The 18,285-nt window shown below is 37.6% G+C and overlaps 1 protein-coding gene across 11 annotated transcripts in view; it reads left to right on the top strand.

The window, feature by feature from the left end:
* Nucleotides 1–18,285, top strand: part of NAALADL2 (N-acetylated alpha-linked acidic dipeptidase like 2) — a 1,439,631-nt gene that overhangs the window by 428,946 nt on the left and 992,400 nt on the right. Inside the window, exon 1 of one of the 11 annotated variants that reach the window (XM_051859147.3) lies at nt 3,634–3,800. The exons of the other annotated variants lie outside the window; for them this stretch is intronic. Within the exon in view, the coding sequence (XP_051715107.3) occupies nt 3,779–3,800 (22 nt within the window). The 5' untranslated portion in view covers nt 3,634–3,778. Of the gene's footprint in view, nt 1–3,633; nt 3,801–18,285 lie in introns of those variants that run through there. 11 annotated transcript variants of the gene reach the window in all.

Raw genomic sequence — 18,285 nt, 5'->3', positions numbered from 1 at the left:
CTTTGACTTAGTATTTATAAAAAGATTCTGAAGTTCTTTGAAATAATAGAAATTATTACCAACTCTGTTTTGAAATGGATGCTCTCTAGAAGAAATACCTATGTCCAGATGTTTTGTTTTGTGCATTAAACATATGGATGGTTTATATGATTAAGCTAGGAGTATACTATCATTATATTATCATAGATTATCATTGGAACTCCATCCTGTGCTTTGAATAATGGTATCCTGTCGCTCCCCCTCTTCGTGGAGGAACGACACAGGACCCTGCGCTGTTCTTTCGTCTGCTCGGCCCTCCCCGGGTTTGCTGCTGGTTCTTCCCGGGTTGGCTACTATCCCTTCCACCTCCGTGGAAGGGCAGTTCCCCCTGGCCGCATTCCCCACTTCCGCAGGGGAGCGGCACACCGCCGGCCGGCTTTCTCGGGGGCTGCACGAGTTCCCTTAGATGTTCCCCATAGATGTTCCTGGTGCATGCCGTTTCTCTCCTCCTTTATAGTCCTCCTCCGCCAATCCCAACTCGGCTGCCCACACGCCGAGTACGCTGCTCTCCTCCAATCAGGAGCAAGTCCTACAGTTTATTAGTTGAACTGGAGGCAGCTGTGCGGAAGCTGTTTACTTCTCTCCCAGCGCCATATTGTGGGAGAGCAGATGCATAGAATAAGTCCTAATTCCAGCAACTCAGTCTAGTCCGGTTTGCTCCCCACAGTATCCTAAGGCTATGTATCTAAGTTGTCTAGATTCACTGAACCACCTCTAATGACAATTTAGAAGGTGCTTTGTTATGAAAGTGTCCCACAAAATTCACATGTTGGAAATAATCCTCAATTCAACAGTGTTGGATAGTGGGGCATTTGGGGAAGTGTTTAGGCAATGAAGGCTCTGCCCTCAGGAAAGGATTTATGCTGCTGTAAAAAGGGCTTCCAGGAGACTGTTCTTGCTCTGTGCTGTTCTTCTGCCTGCCTTCAAGTGAGAATACAACATGAAAGCCCACAGATGACTGACACCTTAATCTTGAATTTCCAAGTGTCCAAAAGTGTGAAAAATTATTTTATCTTTCTTATAAATGTGTTGGTCTGTTATAGCATCACAAGGCAGACTAAAATAGAGGGCCAGCCAATCTTTGAAAATTATTCCTTCTAGTGCTATTTTTCATGTGGTGGGGAGCTGATTGCACATGCTTTGGAAGTGGAACCAGTATTTACTGTCGACATTTAAGGTTTCTGTGGTTTGGGAACCCACTTTTTCCTAATGCAAGTGGTTTTACCAAGTTATCTCAAGCTTAATGAGAACAGATCTTAATTATATTTCCAAACAAATAAACAATCCTATCTCTCTGGATCCTGATGTTAAAGTAACCCAACAGAGAATTTTATCAAGATATTATACTTGAAGTTCATAATAGTTTTGGAATTCATAAAATGGATTATTTAGTGTAGGACAGAATGCTAGGATTTTCTTTCTCATCTTTGGAACAAAAGTATGTCAAAATATAGCATAAGGAATAGGGATAATTGGGTTTTAATTATTTGTATCTGTTGTGGAAAGGAAGAATTGCTTCCTTGTATAATATCTGCAAACTCAAAGGTACCACCAAGTTGCATTCTGTCAGTCAATGATAAGAGTGGACGGCTATGATCAGCATGATGGAGAGACAGCAGCTCTATTCCTGAAAGACAAATCTCTGGGATATGTCTTAGACTAAAGTTTCTCCAAAAGCCATCCCTGGGCCAGTGCCGCGGCTCACTAGGCTAATCCTCCGCCTGCGGTGCCGGCACTTGGGGTTCTAGTCCCGGTTGGGGCAACGGATTCTGTCCCAGTTGCTTCTCTTCCAGTCCAGCTCTCTGCTGTGGCCTGGGAAGGCAGTGGAGGATGGCCCAGGTGTTTGGACCCTGCACCCTATGGGAGACCAGGAGGAAGCACCTGGATCCTGGCTTCAGATTGGCGCAGCGTGCCAGCCATAGCGGCCACTTGGGGGTGAACCAATGGAAAAGGAAAATCTTTCTCTCTGTCTCTCTCTCTCTCACTGCCTAACTCTGCCTGTCAAACAAACAAACAAAAACCTTCTCTACCAGGGAGGACAGCAGGCATTTTCTACTTCTCTAAGGACTCTTATAATATCTTGCAGATATTATACAAGGAAGCAATTCTTCCTTTCCACAACAGATACAAATAATTACGACTACCAGGGAGGACAGCAGGCATTTTCTACTTCTCTCAGGACTCTTATTAACCAGCATATTATATCCTACACAGAATTGTTGAAAAGGAAAAGAATCTACCACTCTCCAGCTATGACTGCCCCGTTGGAGTTTCTCCTACCTCAGGAACCCAGATCCCATGAACCTGTTCAATTTCTTTCACTCCTCCCTATCCTTGATCAAAACATGTTCAAGGCTACCTATCTCTTTTGTAAAGGTTACAATATTCAGTTCACCCTGGGGAGTATTTGAAAAAAGATATTTTTGATTTCAGTGCTTGAACAACCTGGTGAGATGAGGTCTCTTTGATTGAGGGGTCGTTCCCTGGACTCTTCAGTACATCCTACATACTCAGGCTGCCTACTTGTTAGCAGCTTCTGTGTTTTGAGCACTATAATATCAACTCTCCTTGTTACTTCAGTTCTTCTTATTTCTCAATATCTAGGAAACGATTACTACTCTTTCAAGCTAAAAGGCTACATCTCAGGGGGAAGAATATTCCAAACATGGAAAATGGGCTAGATTCTGCAGAATGCAGGGTCAACTCTAGATAGTAATCAGTGGGGAGAGGGAAATCTCCACCAATCCACTCGAGAATCTCACTGTCAGAATTACGGGAAAAAAATCTGTAGAACATTAACATTTTCTAGCTAAAGTGTCTCAAGAAACAGAGATTCTGTGAAATTAAGAAACTTGTCCCTGATTTCACAGAAGACGTTGCCAGAACACAGGTCTCCACCCTTGCTATCCAGAGTCTGTAATTTAACAAAAGAATTTGGCACATTAATTTCTAAAGGTATTTATTTTCCTACTTTAATTCTTACAAATGCTTTACTTATTGACTACATTTAGTTTCTATATTTATGGCTTCAAAGGCATTGTCTCATATTCAGTTAGGCTACTGTGGGACAGGTCTATCCAGGCTTGGGTTTTCTCCATAATACATAAAAGTTTTATTGGTTTTTAAACATTTAGTTAACTTTCATTACAGCTAGAAGTTGGATGAGAAATCCTTGGGCACCTGCGTGGAATGTTTCTTATGATTGAGTCATTGTTTTAAAAACTATATATATTGTATTTGGCTAGCCAAAAAAAAAAAAAAAAATCTAGGCAGGAAGGTGCCTTACTGTCTGTGCTTCTAAGGTACAGCCCCAGGGTAGCAGTAGTATGTACCAGACTTGTTATACTGGTTTGGTGTGCATGTTTACTTTCTGTGGTGGGAAATATATCTCTGCATTCATCATCGTCAACTATGCCTGTGAGTGCCTTGAAATCTTTCTAAAACCCCAAAAGTTGACTAACAAGTTTGTACCTATTCCTTCTCAGTCTACAGAAAGTGAACAGCACTTTAAAGTAAGAGAAGTCCGAGGATCTCTGGTTTACCCTACCTGGGTTTCCAAAGCAAGGCATTTGGTATTTGTTCATTATAGGTTTGAACAGTTGAGGCATTTGGGAAACTGACATTCAGGTATGAAGGTAACAGGGTATTTTGGAGTTGAAACTCTCAGAAGCTTTACTGGAGAAGTATCATAATATAAGAACAAAATCAAGCATGTCTGGAGCAAGTAGAATTGCCAAAAATGTCAAGGCGTGGAAGCATGGGTGAGTCTGAATTAAATAAATGGGTTACACAAGGATATATGTGTTGGTGGTCTGAGGACTTTTCCATCAGGTAGCAGAGAATCTTTGGTGCTTATAATTGAGATTAGGAAATGAAATTTAAATTGAAGGAAATAGTTCGTGAAATTGATATAACTGAGCTGAAGAGCTTTTTCACCCCACCTGTGTCTTTTTAATTAGAAAAATGACTTGACTTTATTAAAAAAAATGCAGTATACTTAAATAGAACATTAGATAGAAGTGTTAATAACATGTTAGTTAAAACTGGCTGTTGGAGGAAAAGCCAATTCTGAAACACTTTGATATATAGTTTGTTCTTGAACTTTTACATGAACTGAAATCCACAGTTTAATCCTTTTGATATTTTATGGCCCTGAATTTGTTTCAAAGTGAGACGTTCTAAGTTTCAATCAAAGTCACTGTAAAATTTTCTTGAAAAGAAAATGTGATACATACCTACAGGGTGACATTATTGTTTAAGCACCATTATTAGTAATGCAATGAAAATATTTCCATGCATTCAAAAGGTTGGAGCTGTCTTTGAATCTGTTCCCTTTTCTTAAAGAAATGGAACAAGGAGTGCAGTAATAATCTGATGATTATATGTGTATAAGCACCATATAATTATTACATTGTATATTACTGTCTGGATTTTGGAAAGAGTTTAAACAAATTTAACTAATTGAATAGGACAGTAAGCCAACCCTATTTGTATCACAGTTTATTTTGGGAGCTTTATTAACCAAGCATGTACTTGACTTATTATTGGAAAGCATTACACTTGATACATAAGCGAAGAGAAAACAAGCATCTGACAAGATTGTGAATAAAATGTCATTAGAATGGGAAAACATAAAAGGGCATTGAGCTTCAGTTGATCCTTTGAGCTTCTAATCTCTCTTCAGGAAAAGTATGTGTAAGTAGTTATATTTGACAGGGCTATTTTGCTGCTATGTTGATAGATATGTTTAGCCACCTCCAGAGGTGAATACTTTGGAAAATGCTTTCATAAGTGCTTTCGGTGGTTTATATTGCAAAGCAATCTACCTCTCCTCCTTAAACCCCTGATCACTGTAATGTAGGTTGTATACTGTGTACTTAAAAAAAAAAAAAAGGCTGGGATTTACAGACTAGATATCCATTCCCATCTACTAAAAAATTACAAAAGAAAAATGCGTTGAAAATTCCACCACTGAATTTAATGCAATTCATAATAAACATGTAAGAAATATGAATGTATGCTGTTGCACACACAGTTGACTCTACTGTGTGACTTAAAACCTTCGTGAATGATTTATTTCAAGAACTGATTGAACTTTTGGAGTCCATTCCATCTCTGTTATTCCTGTGTTTTCTGAAAAGTGAGTTTCTTTCAAAATAGGCCATGAGAAGCAGATAGAATTGAAGGGTCACTGTGTTTTATTTTCCTCTGTGTTTATAAACCTTTAGTGGAATCACAGACAAGTCATATCTTCCATTAAACTATTGATACATCTTAACAGATTCTTCTCACTTTGGCATTTCTTAGTGGCAGCTTTTAGAATGGAGAAATGTATGTAGTCATGAAATATGCAAGTTGCTTCTAACTTGCCAATTTGTAGTATTGTTATAAACAAAGATAGGCATGTAAAAATAGTAATCTAAGAATGCATAGAGTTTCATAGGTGAAATATGACATGAATTGACTGTGGAAGAGTTTTAATGAATTATAATAAGTGGTCAGAAGAGGAAAATCTTTCCTGATCAAAAAATCCTCAAAGATAAGACAGACATTTTATATAAGCTTCCTCTTCAATATGGGCTTAACCTGCTATAACACAATGCTAGCCCCAATTTTTTATTCTTGAATCTGACTTCTCATTAATTTTAGGATCATATTTTATATTCATCCCAGTTTTCCACTTGACTCATATGAATTTCATGTGGGCAACATTTTTTTTTCTGTACTAGAAAACCCACAGTATTACTAATATTTGTAGGGATTAGTAATTATTTTATCAATTATTTTATCAAACTATAATCTAAAATAATTTTGGTATGTGTCTAATAAATGTTCTAGAAAAGTAGTCTTCATATGAAATTTTTGTTTCCCTAAATTGATTTTCTAGTAAATAGCTTATCTGCTTAATCATATAAATAAAAAGGAAAAGTAGTAAATTGGAGATTAATTTAAGACAAAATTTACTGAGCTTATTTGAGTATCACAACAGTCTTGATCATCTTTTTTCCATGGACAAAAAACTTGATCCTTTATTAAGAGCTTTATGTACTGGCTGTTCCTATTGAACTTCTATGATATGTTCCTTATCATTCAGATATCAGATTAGGTATTATCTAGGGGTGATAGTTTCTAGCTCCCACCCAAACCACCCTGTCAGCCAGTCTGGCTTAAATGTGGCTTTTTTTCTTTAAAAAAAAAAAATGAAAGACAGAGAGAGGCAGACAGAGGGAGAAACACTTAATAGTTCCTGTCCCAAATGCTTGCCAACAGTTGAGGTTGAGCCAGGCCAAAGCCAGGAGCCAGGAACTTTCCCTGGGTCGTCTATGTGGGTGGCAGGGTCCCAAGTACTTGAGCCACCTTCCACTGCCTTGGAGAGAGCGCTTAGCAGGAAGCAGCATTTGAAAAGTCGAAGTGGAACTCAATCTCAGGCATTCTGTATGGGATACAGGCATCCTAAGCTGTGCTTGACCCACTGCACTACAATGCCCACCACTTTTATTATTTTAATATCTCATCATGAGCCATTTTCCTTTCTCATACATTTATTTATTGTCTATTTCCCTGCAATAAAATGTCCTCTTACTGAGATGAAAGACCATGGTTGGCTTGTATATTGCTGTATTTCTAGTGCCTACAACCACAGCTAACACACACTATATTTTCAACAAATGCAAGTTTAATGTACTCCAAAAAAAACTAACATAAAATGCACATTATTCCTGTGTGTCTATGCAATTTACAGTTATTGTAACATGAAAATTAGTTGCATATAAGGTAGCAGCATTTAGCATGATCATACAAAAAAAATAAAACAAGAAGACTTAACTAAAATTCACGGAGAGCTCTTTCTAGGATAGTGGTGTTTGACAGAGAGTCTTTTTATCCTAAGAGGCTAGAAGCAGTGTATTTGTCATTGCTTCTAGGACTCCGTTGCCATTATTCTGGTTTTTGGTTACCTAGATGAGCTCTGAGAGATTTAAGTATGAAGAGGCAAGAGAAGAAATGGAATTGAAAGAGCAGAATTTAAATCAACAAACTTATGGAGGAATTAAAGCATGGTACTTGTTGGTTATAGGAGGCTAATTTGAAAAGAATCAAACATAATTGTAAGGTACTGAGTTTGATGGTTAGCTGTGCATTTAATATGATATCTAGTTCAGTGGTGAGAGGAAGAAGAGATTGTATATATTGTATTTGAGAAAAAAGGCATCTGAATATTACCTCTTATTATAAATGCATTATCAGTTATTCTAGACATGGGCATGGTTGTTGCCTTTAATGGAATTCTCAGTTTTATGGAAGATATAGTCATATTGATATTTATATTTGTATATATTAAGCATGCTTGTCATTGGGCGATTATTAAGATTTTATAAAATATTATATGTCAAATACTTGGAGTAGAATGGGGCATGTAGTATACACTTCTGTCAGTATAAGTACCACCATCATACTATTTGGCTTTTGAACTTCATGCTGATCCTCATCTTTCATCACATAATAATGAAAAGCCAAGTTCATCCGATGATGTTGGTACTTCCAGGCCAGCTCTCTGCTGTGGCCCGGGAGTGCAGTGGAGGATGGCCCAGGTGCTTGGGCCCTGCACCCCATGGGAGACCAGGAAAAGCACCTGGATCCTGGCTCCTGGCTCCTGCCATCGGATCAGCGCGGTGCGCCGGCCGCAGCGCGCCAGCTGCGGCGGCCATTGGAGAGTGAACCAACGGCAAAGGAAGACCTTTCTCTCTGTCTCTCTCTCTCTCTCTCACTGTCCACTCTGCCTGTCAAAAAAAAACAAAAACAAACAAACAAAAAAAAAAAACAAAGGTATGAAAATGTGTGTGTGGGGTGTGTGTTAGTTTTTGCTTGTCTGAATTTAGCTAGAAATTATTTTTTTCTGAAATATTGAGGCTGACGTGTACCATACACAAAAGCCTTTTCTAGCCAGTTAACTTCAGGTTATATTCCACTGGACTATATCAGAACTAGAAGAAAATGTAAATTTTCTTATAAATCCATGTGGACTTAGAAAAACAATGGAGTGCCCATGCTTCCTTGCCAATAAGTTTTTATGTGTTTTTTTTTTTTTTCTTATCTGTGTAACAGGAAAGCATCCATATCTAGCACATTGACCACAAAGTATGAAATAAACAACATAGGAGACTTTGGGATGACGAGGGTCCACTTTCAATTAATTCTGGTTGAAGAAAGCTAAATAAGGCTGGGATCCATGTGTGTGCACCTCAGGATCTTGTGGCTCCTGGATAGTTAGTGATTGGCTTCATAGTTTCTATAATTAATGTTATAATAATCACCAATAGTAACAGTAAAAACCAAGGAATGGAGTTAGAAATGCTAGTAAGGAGCAGAAGTAGGATTTAAAATAAGGTTTATTTGACTTTATTGCTTCTTGATCACTGTATTTCCCAGTATACCATTTTAAAAGAGATACCATTAAAATTGAATATTCAAGGAGAATATTTCAAATATTTACTAATATGTAAAATTAGTAACTGTTGAATTTCAATACTGAAGAAAATATTTTTCTACAGTCTGTTCTACAGCCAGTATGTCTGCATTTCTAAGGATATTGAATTTTACAAAAATTCATGTACCTTCATGTGTACAAATAATGTTTTCTGTTCAGGTGCATCATGATTCCTCTTGTCTTACCTACCTTCACATCCTTATTATATTTCCATCATACCTTTATTCCTGGCACTTTTATTGAAGGTAATAAAGCTTTGAAGAAGTAGTTTGAAGTAAATGCGTTCTACTAAATTCAAGAATGTTTTGACCATTAACCTTCAGTTTGAAGTTTTAGGTGACTACAAACTAGTGTAAAGGAATATAGATTTACCTTTACAAAATATACCTTAAACAGCTTTTTAAACAATTGATCCTTTGCTGATGCAAAGGATAATTCCTCTTCAGTGTTTCTGACTTAACAAATTACATGTAAAAGCCATAAACTCCTTTGTATTATCCATAAACATAATAAAGAAAAAGTTATACCACATAACTTTGTCTTAGTTAATAATTCTAGGCTTAGCCTTAGGGTTTGAAGAGAAAAATTATTCCTGTTACACATTTTAATTATGCTATAAACTTTGGGAAATAGCTATTGATCTTCAGCATCCCGTGTCAGAAAGTTGTTTCTTTCTCATTCAGTAACCAACAAGTTTTCCATATAGGCTAAATATGAAAAATTTTACAGGAATTAAATGTCGTGTCTGTAAGTAAATGTACAGTCAATGCCTTTTTTTTGAGTAATTTAAATGGTAGGAGACTTAAATATCATCTCTTCTAAATATATTTCCACTGGAAATGAGAAACACACTTTCGAATTAAGATACATAATATCTTAGTTAAGAAAAACGTTTTCCTTAGTGATAATGTTAATGATATTTAAAATTTTAATACAGAAATAGAAGGACCTAAGCATGAAAAATTTTAGTTATATGTTCTCCCTTTAAAGTTCACAGAAGCTGATATAAGCAGTGAGTATTGCAATGATCAATTTAGAAATAGTTATATCAGAAATTTCATATTTGAATCAATAATATGGGCAAATACTTAATTCTGTTAACATTAAACAGGTATCTAATATCTTTGATGATTATTATGGTAGTAAGAATAGCTACTGTCTGCTGAACGTTTAATAGTCAGTGAGTATTACCATAAATACTGCATACTAGCATATGTCCACATTTTTGTCACACCTACCATTTGAGAATAGCTCTTCATTCTCCCATTTTACAAAAGCTCCATGAGGTTAAGTTAATTGCTCAGTATTATGTAGGATTGAAATGGTGTACCCAGCATTCAAACTCAGGTCTGTACAACTCTTGTCAGGATTATCATCTTGAATAGAAAATTTGTCTTGCATAGATTCCCTCTGGAAACATTTGCAGCAAAAATTGGAAACTCCGGTTTAGAACATTTAACTAAAGTAGATTTGTATTCAGATACACCAAATTTAGTACTATGCATTTGTTCACTCAACAGATTTTTTCTTAAGTATGATAATGTTTCAAGTATAGTACTAGAATCTGTTGAAGTTCAATTCAATGAGACATGGGCCATGCCTACTCATAGTCTACTAAGGGAGGCATTACACTGTAATGTGAAAAAAAGGAAAAAAATCTAAATTATATATGCAATGTCAGTATAGTATGTTTTATGTAGCTTTAAACTTCTCTGAAAAACATTCTGTAATTGCTCTCTTTAATTTTCAGAATTTAATTAAAGGTGTAGTGATTTAACTTTGACACTGTGATGCCTTTTTAGTGACGTTGGAGAACTCAATAGCCTTTATAATCCCAGGCATTAAAGAGACTATTTGAGAACATCAAGGGAGAGTCTGTGTTGATTTTTCTTGCCATAGGCAACCCAACTTTCTCACAGTGAGAATTAATGAGTAGTAATTTTCCCCTCTTCCCCATTTATGTCTTCTGAACTCATAATATAATTTAATCCCACTTAGTAAAGAATCTGTTGAACATTTCGTGTACAGTGATCCTTCTGCCTCCCATTGGAATTGGTTCCAGGAAACCTCATCCCCCAGGATGCTAAAATTGCAAATGCTCAATTTCCTTATTTAAAATGATGTGGGATTTGCATATAACATATACACAAGTTTTTCTGTGAACCTGAACTCATCTCTAGATTACTTATGGTGCTTAATACAATGTAAATTCTATGTAAATAATGTCTATATTGCATCGCTTAGAAAATAATGACCAGAAATACATTTGTATACATTCAGTACCATTGCAATTTAAAAAAAAAAATATTTTGGATCACTGGTTGTTGAATCGTGGTTTGTAGATCCCACAAACATAGAGAAGGCTGATTGACTATAATGCACTAAATGGGGACTGAAAGCAATGTACACTAATTTAGTTTCATATAATGAATTCTGCTAAAACCCAATTTGGAAAAAATGCATGCATATATTTATTTTTTATATAAAGTACAATTTTCTCCAATTTGTTTTCATTTGGAGTTTCCGACTCCATGGGAAATTATGCATGTATTAGGGGTATAATCAAATAAAGACAGATGATGGGCAATGAACTTATATACATGTCAGGATCTAACCAAATATTTTTTAAAGATTTATTTTATTTATTTGAAAGACAGAGTTACAGAGAGAGGTCTTCCATCCTCTGGTTCACACCCCAGATGGCCACAACGGCTAGAACTGCGCCAATCTGGAGCCAGGAGCCAGGAGCTTCCTCTGGGTCTCCCACACAGGTGCAGGGGCCCAAGGCCTTGGGCTATCTTCTACTGCAATCCCAGGCCATAAAATAGAGCTGGATCAGAAGATGAGCAGCCGAGACTAGAACCAGTGCCCATATGGGATGCTGGCACTTCAGGCAGGGCTTTAACCCGCTGCGCCATAGCGCCAGCCCCAATTAAACCAAATTTTAAAACTTAATTTTTTTAACATTGAATGGTAGGCACAAATTGTCACTACATTATAATTTTCTCCACAGATAAATGTTCAGGATTTTGTGAAACAGTGTGCCTTAGCCAATTAGTACTTTGAAACAGATATCAGTCACAGAATTCAAACATTTTATAAAATTTAGGTTTTTTTTTATTTTTTTTATTTTTTTATTTTTTGACAGGCAGAGTGGACAGTGAGAGAGAGAGACAGAGAGAAAGGTCTTCCTTTGCCATTGGTTCACCCTCCAATGGCCGCCGCGGCCGGCGTGCTGCGGCCGGCGCACCGCGCTGATCCGATGGCAGGAGCCAGGAGCCAGGTGCTTTTCCTGGTCTCCCATGGGGTGCAGGGCCCAAGCACCTGGGCCATCCTCCACTGCACTCCCTGGCCACAGCAGAGGGCTGGCCTGGAAGAGGGGCAACCGGGACAGAATCCGGCGCCCCGACCGGGACTAGAACCCGGTGTGCCGGCACCGCTAGGCGGAGGATTAGCCTAGTGAGCCGCGGCGCCTGCCTAAAATTTAGGTTTTTTAAAGGAAATATGGGAAACCTATACACAAGATGTTAATTCTGGGAATTTTAAGTCACCTCATTTCATTATTACAACAACATCTAAAGATATTAATTTACAAATTACAATAAAATTTCACATTTCTGCAACAAATATACTTAAGTTACAATATTGGTGCAAGTCATCTTGTATGGAATCAGATGAACAGAAAGAGGGAAATTTAAGTGGAATAGGTGATATTTGGTTTATCCTCAAACAATGAAGAGTTCTCTAGCCTAATAAAAGAAAAAATATTTCAGGGGTAGGAAATGAGTTTTGGGGGCAGACGTTGTGGTATAGTGAGTTAAGAAGCTGCTTGACAGATCTGCATTCCATATTGAGAGTGCCAGTTCAAGACCCAGTGTCTGTACTTCTGATCCAGATTTTGGCCAATGTTTCCAGGGAATAAGCAGATGATGGCTCAAGTGCTTGGGACCCTTCCACTCATAGAGGTTTCTTGCTCCTACTTCTGCCTGGCCCGCAAGCCCCCAATTCTGGGTGGTGCAGACACTTGGGGAATGAAACAAGTGATGGAGGATTCTCTCTCTCTCTCTCTCTCTCTCTCTCTCTCTCTCATCATTCTCTCTCTCTCTCCCTCCTTCACTCGCTCACTCACTCTCTCTCTCTCTCTGTTGCTTGGGCTTTTAAGTAGTTGGAAATAAACATTTTATGAAAAAGAAAGCAGTTGTAAAAATAACTATGCTAGCCTGACTAGTGTGTTTGAAGAATTTCAAACATTAGTTCACAGTATATGCCCAGTAAACGTTAGATTACTGTGTGCGGACTTTTTTTTTTTTTTTCTGGACTGACATAAAACGTGTTTTCAGCCCATTGATTACAGTTAAGTTATAAGGTGAGTTAAACCTTAAACAGAATGGATGGTAATATGAGGTTTTGACTTCTTCTCTGTACATATGTGCCTTTTCAGCCAAGACCTTGTGCCCATTTCAATAAATTGCATGCAAATGCATGTACACATGTTACGGACATTAACATTTTGGGTGAGCTGTTTTTGTGGAAAGCACTAGATTCTTTCCACAGATTTTCTCCTATATGAGAATAGAATATTAGTATTAAGCCTTTTACTGTAAATTTAAAATGTGTTATCTCAAAAAATCATAAAAAAGCACAGAAAGAAAAGGAAAAAGAAGGAGAGTGAGAGGGAGAAAAAGGAAAGAGGAAAGGAGGAAGGATGGGAATCATGTGTTAGAATTGTGTCTACAAATCACATTCAATCTGTTAAAAAACAATTAAAATAAAAAATTTTAAAAATTCTCTTTAAGTCCATTGTTTGGTAGAAAATAAAAATCACAATCTGTTTCCAGATGGGATTTATTCTCTTCTGGGACATAAGGCACCTCTGTCCTTCTGTAATTATCTTTTTAAAATTATTCATATTTTCAAATTACCTCATGTTGATAAAATCCTTTCAACCATCTTGCCATTATCACCATCTGCATTCCAGTCCATCAGCACTTACTTAATGTTGACCATTCTCAAGACACAATTTTGTATGAGTAATACGGCAAAGAAATACTAGATATGGATATCAGCCGTTATGTTCTCCCTATCTTCACATGTATTTGCAACTTAATATCAGAAAAACAACCTTATTATATATTTTATTAATTATGCATGTGTTAATTATATAAAAATATCATTTAGTTAAGTTTCTCAAACTTTCTATTGCCAAAGTCCCCTGCTGTGCTCAAATCAAAATAGTTTCCTGAGACTTCCTGAGCTTGAGGTTATTCTGATTTTAATATTAGGTGATACTGTTGGGTCTTTCACCATACTTTAAGTGTCAAGACTTGGAAGATATACTGAATCTGATTTTGTAGCCAGAGATACACTGAATCTGAAGCTCAACTTTTATCACACTAGGCACTGTAATTCTAACCTCATTTTTATAGATGAGAAAGATACAATAGTGCAAGTCAATTAAATCAAAGTTTTCTGAATCAAATTATAGATCAAGGTGGCTATTTCAAAAAGGCCATACTGTTTCCCTACCAAATCACACTCTGTGGTGACATGGTCTGGGGTCTGCACTTCTCAGTTCTTCTCAGATGATTCTTATATGTAACCAGGTTGGGAAATTCTGCTAGAGGATTTGCACATGTTTATTACAGAGATAAGTCATGATCTTCTCATATTGAAAGATACTGTGATAGTATGACTAGAGATTATGGAGTGAAGCATGGATCAGAATCATTACTCAGTTTTATGACCTCTGCTAAATGTGGTAGCCATTGGCACAACTGACATTCTAGGTGCAAAATGAAATTGCGTTTCCTGGGCCAAATGACAAGTTCTTCGTAGAGAAATGTCAAAAATGTTTTTGGCACATTAGTGTGCCTGAGGAGTGAGATCTAATATAGATTGACTCTTTTGTTTCACTTAGCATGTTATTAAATTTTAGGATATAAAAATGTGGACATAGAAATTTATTTGAAAATAAAGAGCTAAATGTCCAAAAAAGAAAAAAAAAAGAAAAAAAAAAGAATTAGTGCTTCCTGACTTTAGTCTCCTCTACTGATACTTAATGTGCCAAGTTAAAAATACTTTCATAGTGAACAAGAAGGTAACATGGGGATTCCCTGGCCCTTTTTCCTGTGAAATTGACAGGTTGCATTGCAGCAAGTACACAGGAAAGCGATTAAGAATGTACAGGTTGACAAAACATGTGTGTTATGACTGTAGGCGTTTTATGTGAATGACATGTCATGGAAAGTATTGGCTTCAAGAGATTATAACTAGGGCTCTGGGATGTGAGGGCAATCTATATGTATATAAATGCAACCCTTAGAAAGTGAGTACTCAAGAAAAATAACCTTGACTAGGATTCCTTACATAAACAAAGTACATTGCAGTACAAGGTTTATTTTTTGCTACCGAAACATGTTACAAATATCCTATTTATATTTCTATTAGGAGATTAGGAGATGCAAAATCATCTGTCTTAAATTATGTAATTTTTGAACAACTCATTCAGCTGCTAAAAGAAGAACAAGATCTGGTTTATTAAAATTAATAATGGAACAAAAAATTCAGCAGCATCCAGTTTATTCTAAGAACATATTTAGATGTTGGTACCAACCTCTCCATTTCTAGGATGTTTAATTTACCTTACATGTATGAAAATAAACTTGATACAAATATTATTGTCTTGCTCACTAATTTTCAGAAGTGATCATAAAGCAGGAGTGAAAAAATTGATTTTGAATGGTAAATAAAATAGTTCACTATGTATGTGTACAATTATTTTCATAGAAAATCTGGAGAGACAAGGAGTTCCAGAAACCCCTCTGTGGATAACCACTTAAGAATTTTCATATTCATGTTTATTTTATTTTTAAAGATTTATTTATTTATTTATTTATTTGAGAGTTAGAGTCAAGGAGAGAGGGAGAGACAGAGAGAAAGGTCTTTCGCCAGCTGGTTCACTCCCCAAATGACCACATGGCCAGAGCTGAGCTGATCTGAAACCAGGAGACAGGAGATTCCTTGGGTCTATTGAGAGTGTGCAGGGACTTAAGCACCTGAGCCATCCTCTACTGCTTTCCCAGGCCATAGCAGAGAGCTGGGTTGGAAGAGGAGCAGCCAGGACTTGAACCAAAGCCAATACAGGGTGCCAGTGCCGTAGGCAGTGGCTTTACCCAATATGCTACAGTGCTGGCCCCTCTTGTTTTTTCTTTTTCTTTTCTTTTTTTTTTTTTTTTTTAAGAGACAAAGTTCATAAGCTTAACCCATAATCCCTACATTAACATGGTTTTAAAAGTCTTTTCTATATCAAATAGTGAGTAATTCACTTAAAAGCCTAAAATGTTTTTCTTATGACAAATTAAAATTTCTACAAGGAAATAAAAGTATTTGTTATTTGTAAAGAAAGGGAATTCTGTGTCTCAATTTATTAGTGAAATAACTATATTTTATAATATGCTATTGCAGTAGAAAATAATTTGTTATTGACAATTAAAAGCCCTCTCAATATATTGCTAGCAAGGATTAAGATTGAGTGTTATTTTACTACTTGTTATTTTAGATGGACTATTAAAATTAAATCTGTGGCAGTGCTGTAATGTATCAGGTTACACGGCAGCCTGAAGCTTCAGCATCCCATATGGGCACCAGTTTAAGTCATGACTGCTCCAACTCCCTGCTTATGTACCTGAGAAAGAAGCAGAAGATAGCCCAGGTCCCTGAGTCCCTGCCACCCATGTGGGAGACCTGGATAAAGTTCCTGGCCCTGGATTCTCCCTGGACCAGCCATGGTTGTTTCAGACATTTGGGGAGTGAACCAACAGATGGAAGATCTCTCTCTTTTCTTTCTCTGTCTCCCTAACTTTACCTTTCAAATAAATTAAATAAATATTTAAAAAAAATTTGGTGTGAAAGTGCTTTCTATATTTCTAATACAGAAGAAAAGTGCTTAGGAAAAATTAAAACACCTCTCTTATGCTTATAGTAATACTTTATTTTAAAATCAAATAAATGGGGGTTGGTGCTGTGGCTTAGTAGGCTAAGCTTCTGCTTACTGCACCAGCATCCTGTAGGGATGCTGGTTCATGTCCTGGCTCTCCTCTTTCAATCCAGCTGTCTGCTTATGGCCTTGGAAACAATGGAAGATGTCCTAAGTGCTTGGACCCCTGCACCCTCATGGGAGACCTAGAAGCAGCTCCTGGCTCCTGGCTTTGGGTTGGCTCAGCTCCTGACTTTGCAGCCATCTGGGGTTTGAACTAGTGGATGGAGGAACTTTCTCTCTGTCTATAACTCTACCTCTCAAATAAATAAATAAAGTCTCTTAAAAAATCAAATGTGTCATTATATGTTACTAATACATATATTTTTAAATATAACTATATACTAATTGATATGTAATAAGTTCATTTTCTGTAATGTGATATTAATAGCACAAATAATCTTGGACTCTGGCAGAATAATATATTTTGCACAAAATTCCAAGCATCTTATCATTTCATTATATACAAAGACAAGGAATAGGACTTGAATTCTTATGCTAAGACTTCATAGAGCAAAAAGAATGCAAGAAAGAGAGAGAGAGAGAAAGAGATATGAGAGATATCTTCCATTTGCTGGTCCACTCTCCAAATGGCTGCAACAGCCAGGCTGGGCCAGGTGGAAGCCATAAATGAGGATTTTCTACTGGTTCTCCCACGTGGGTGCAGGGGCCCAAACACTTGGACCAAGAGCATCAGTAGGAAGCTGTATCAGAAGTGGAATAGCCATAAGAAGTGGAATAGCCATAACACAAACCAGTGCCCATGTGGAATGCTGGCCTCATAGGCAGTGGCTTAACTGGCTTCTCTACAATGCTGGCCTCAAGATTGATAGATTGATTTGATTATTTATTTATTTATTTATTTATTTTTGACAGGCAGAGTGGACAGTGAGAGAGACAGAGAGAAAGGTCTTCCTTTTTGCCGTTGGTTCACCCTCCAATGGCCGCCGTGGCTGGCGCGCTGAGGACGGTGCACCGCACTGATCCGATGGCAGGAGCCAGGTACTTATCCTGGTCTCCCATGGGGTGCAGGGCCCAAGCACTTGGGCCATCCTCCACTTCACTCCCTAGCCACAGCAGAGAGCTGGCCTGGAAAAGGGGCAACCAGGACAGAATCCGACGCCCCGACGGGGACTAGAACCCTGTGTGCCGGTGCCACAAGGCGGAGGATTAGCCTAGTGAGCTGCGATGCCGGCCTGATTGATTGATTTGAAAGGCAGACTTGCGTGAGAGAGATTTTCCATCTGCTGGTTCACTCCCCAAATGGCTGTAATGGCCAGAGCTGGAACTGGCAGAATCCAGTAGCCTAGAACTCCATCTTGCTCTCTCACGTGGTTGCAGGGACCCATGTATTGGGGCCGTCATCCACTTCCTTCCCAAGCACATTAGCAGTGAACAGGTAGGAAACAGAGCAGCAGGAAATTGCCCAGGGCTCTAATATGAGATGCCAATGCTGGGGTAGCAAGCAGCAGCTTAACTCACTGCTCCAGGACATCCACCACCCTGTCCCTAAGCATTAGATCTCAGGAATTCAGTACAGCTGTTAACAGATGTATGGAGGTGTCAGTGTTTTCTTAGAGATTAGTTACATTGATTCTTCTGCATTTTCTAAAGGAGACTACCTTTCATAAATCAGCCTGTGGGGTAGATAAAAGTTGCCTCAGTCTCTGTTCAATTCTCAACTCTGCCAATGTCAGGAATCCAGAAAATTTTCCACTGTAAAGCC

This window comes from Oryctolagus cuniculus, chromosome 4 (assembly GCF_051225735.1).
Source record: "Oryctolagus cuniculus isolate XC-2025 breed Fujian yellow rabbit chromosome 4, ASM5122573v1, whole genome shotgun sequence".
NCBI lineage: Eukaryota > Metazoa > Chordata > Mammalia > Lagomorpha > Leporidae > Oryctolagus > Oryctolagus cuniculus.
The sequence above is the reverse complement of the archived record's forward strand: the minus strand, read 5'-3'. Positions and strand labels throughout refer to the sequence as shown.